Source organism: Propithecus coquereli, unplaced genomic scaffold (assembly GCF_000956105.1).
Source record: "Propithecus coquereli isolate 6110/MARCELLA unplaced genomic scaffold, Pcoq_1.0 Scaffold196, whole genome shotgun sequence".
Taxonomy (NCBI): domain Eukaryota; kingdom Metazoa; phylum Chordata; class Mammalia; order Primates; family Indriidae; genus Propithecus; species Propithecus coquereli.
Window position 1 is genome coordinate 1,603,560 of NW_012144522.1, and position 761 is coordinate 1,604,320.

Genomic DNA, 761 nt, shown 5'->3' on the forward strand with positions numbered 1-761 from the left:
ATGGCTCTTACTCAGGTAAAGTGATATTCTTGGTGGATTGTTCTGTGTCTCCCTCCTTTCTGACATGGCGGGCACTGGAGTTGCTGATCTTCTCTGACTCTGCAGCGTCCTGCCTGACGTGTTTGCTCACACCCACCCCTGCCTTCCCTCAGTCCCTCTCATCTCCTCTGAGATTCCATCTCGCTGTGACCCACTGACAGGACCTTCTGAAGAGGGTACATTGGGCATGGTCCTGGGAAGGGTTTCTCTCCCGGACACGGATTGGAGATGGGGTGTGGGCCCCCTGGTGTCAGTGCTGTTGGGAGCAGGGACTGTTTAGGGGCCACATCTGGATGCACTGTCAGCTCTCTGTAGAAGAGGATTAGAGAAGCTGCCCATGAAAGTCATGTGTTAATGTGGACATACTGTTATTTAGAGTGGCTATACTAATTTATATTCCCTGAAGAGTTCCCTTTTCCCAACATACTCACCAGCATCATTTATTTTTTATCTTTTTTAATAAACAGCCATTCTATCTGTGTTAAGATGATATCTCATTGTGATTTTGATTTGCATTTCCTTGATGATTAGTGATGTTGAGCATTTTTTCATGTACCTATCAGCCATTTGTATGTTTTCTTTTGAGAAAGCTCTATTCATGTCATTTGCCCACTTTTTAATGGAATTATTTCTGTTTTTACTGTTGAATTGTTTGAGTTCCTTGTATGTTCAGGATGTTAGTTTCTTGACAGATGCATAGTTTGCAAATATTTTCTCCCATT

The 761-nt window shown here is 43.2% G+C and overlaps 1 protein-coding gene across 1 annotated transcript in view; it reads left to right on the plus strand.

Moving 5' to 3' along the window:
* LOC105809561 (zinc finger protein 845-like) overlaps positions 1-761 on the plus strand; it is a 55,728-nt gene continuing 54,967 nt past the window's right edge. The window contains 1 exon segment of the mRNA XM_012643397.1: positions 1-15. Within this exon segment, the coding sequence (XP_012498851.1) occupies positions 1-15 (15 nt within the window).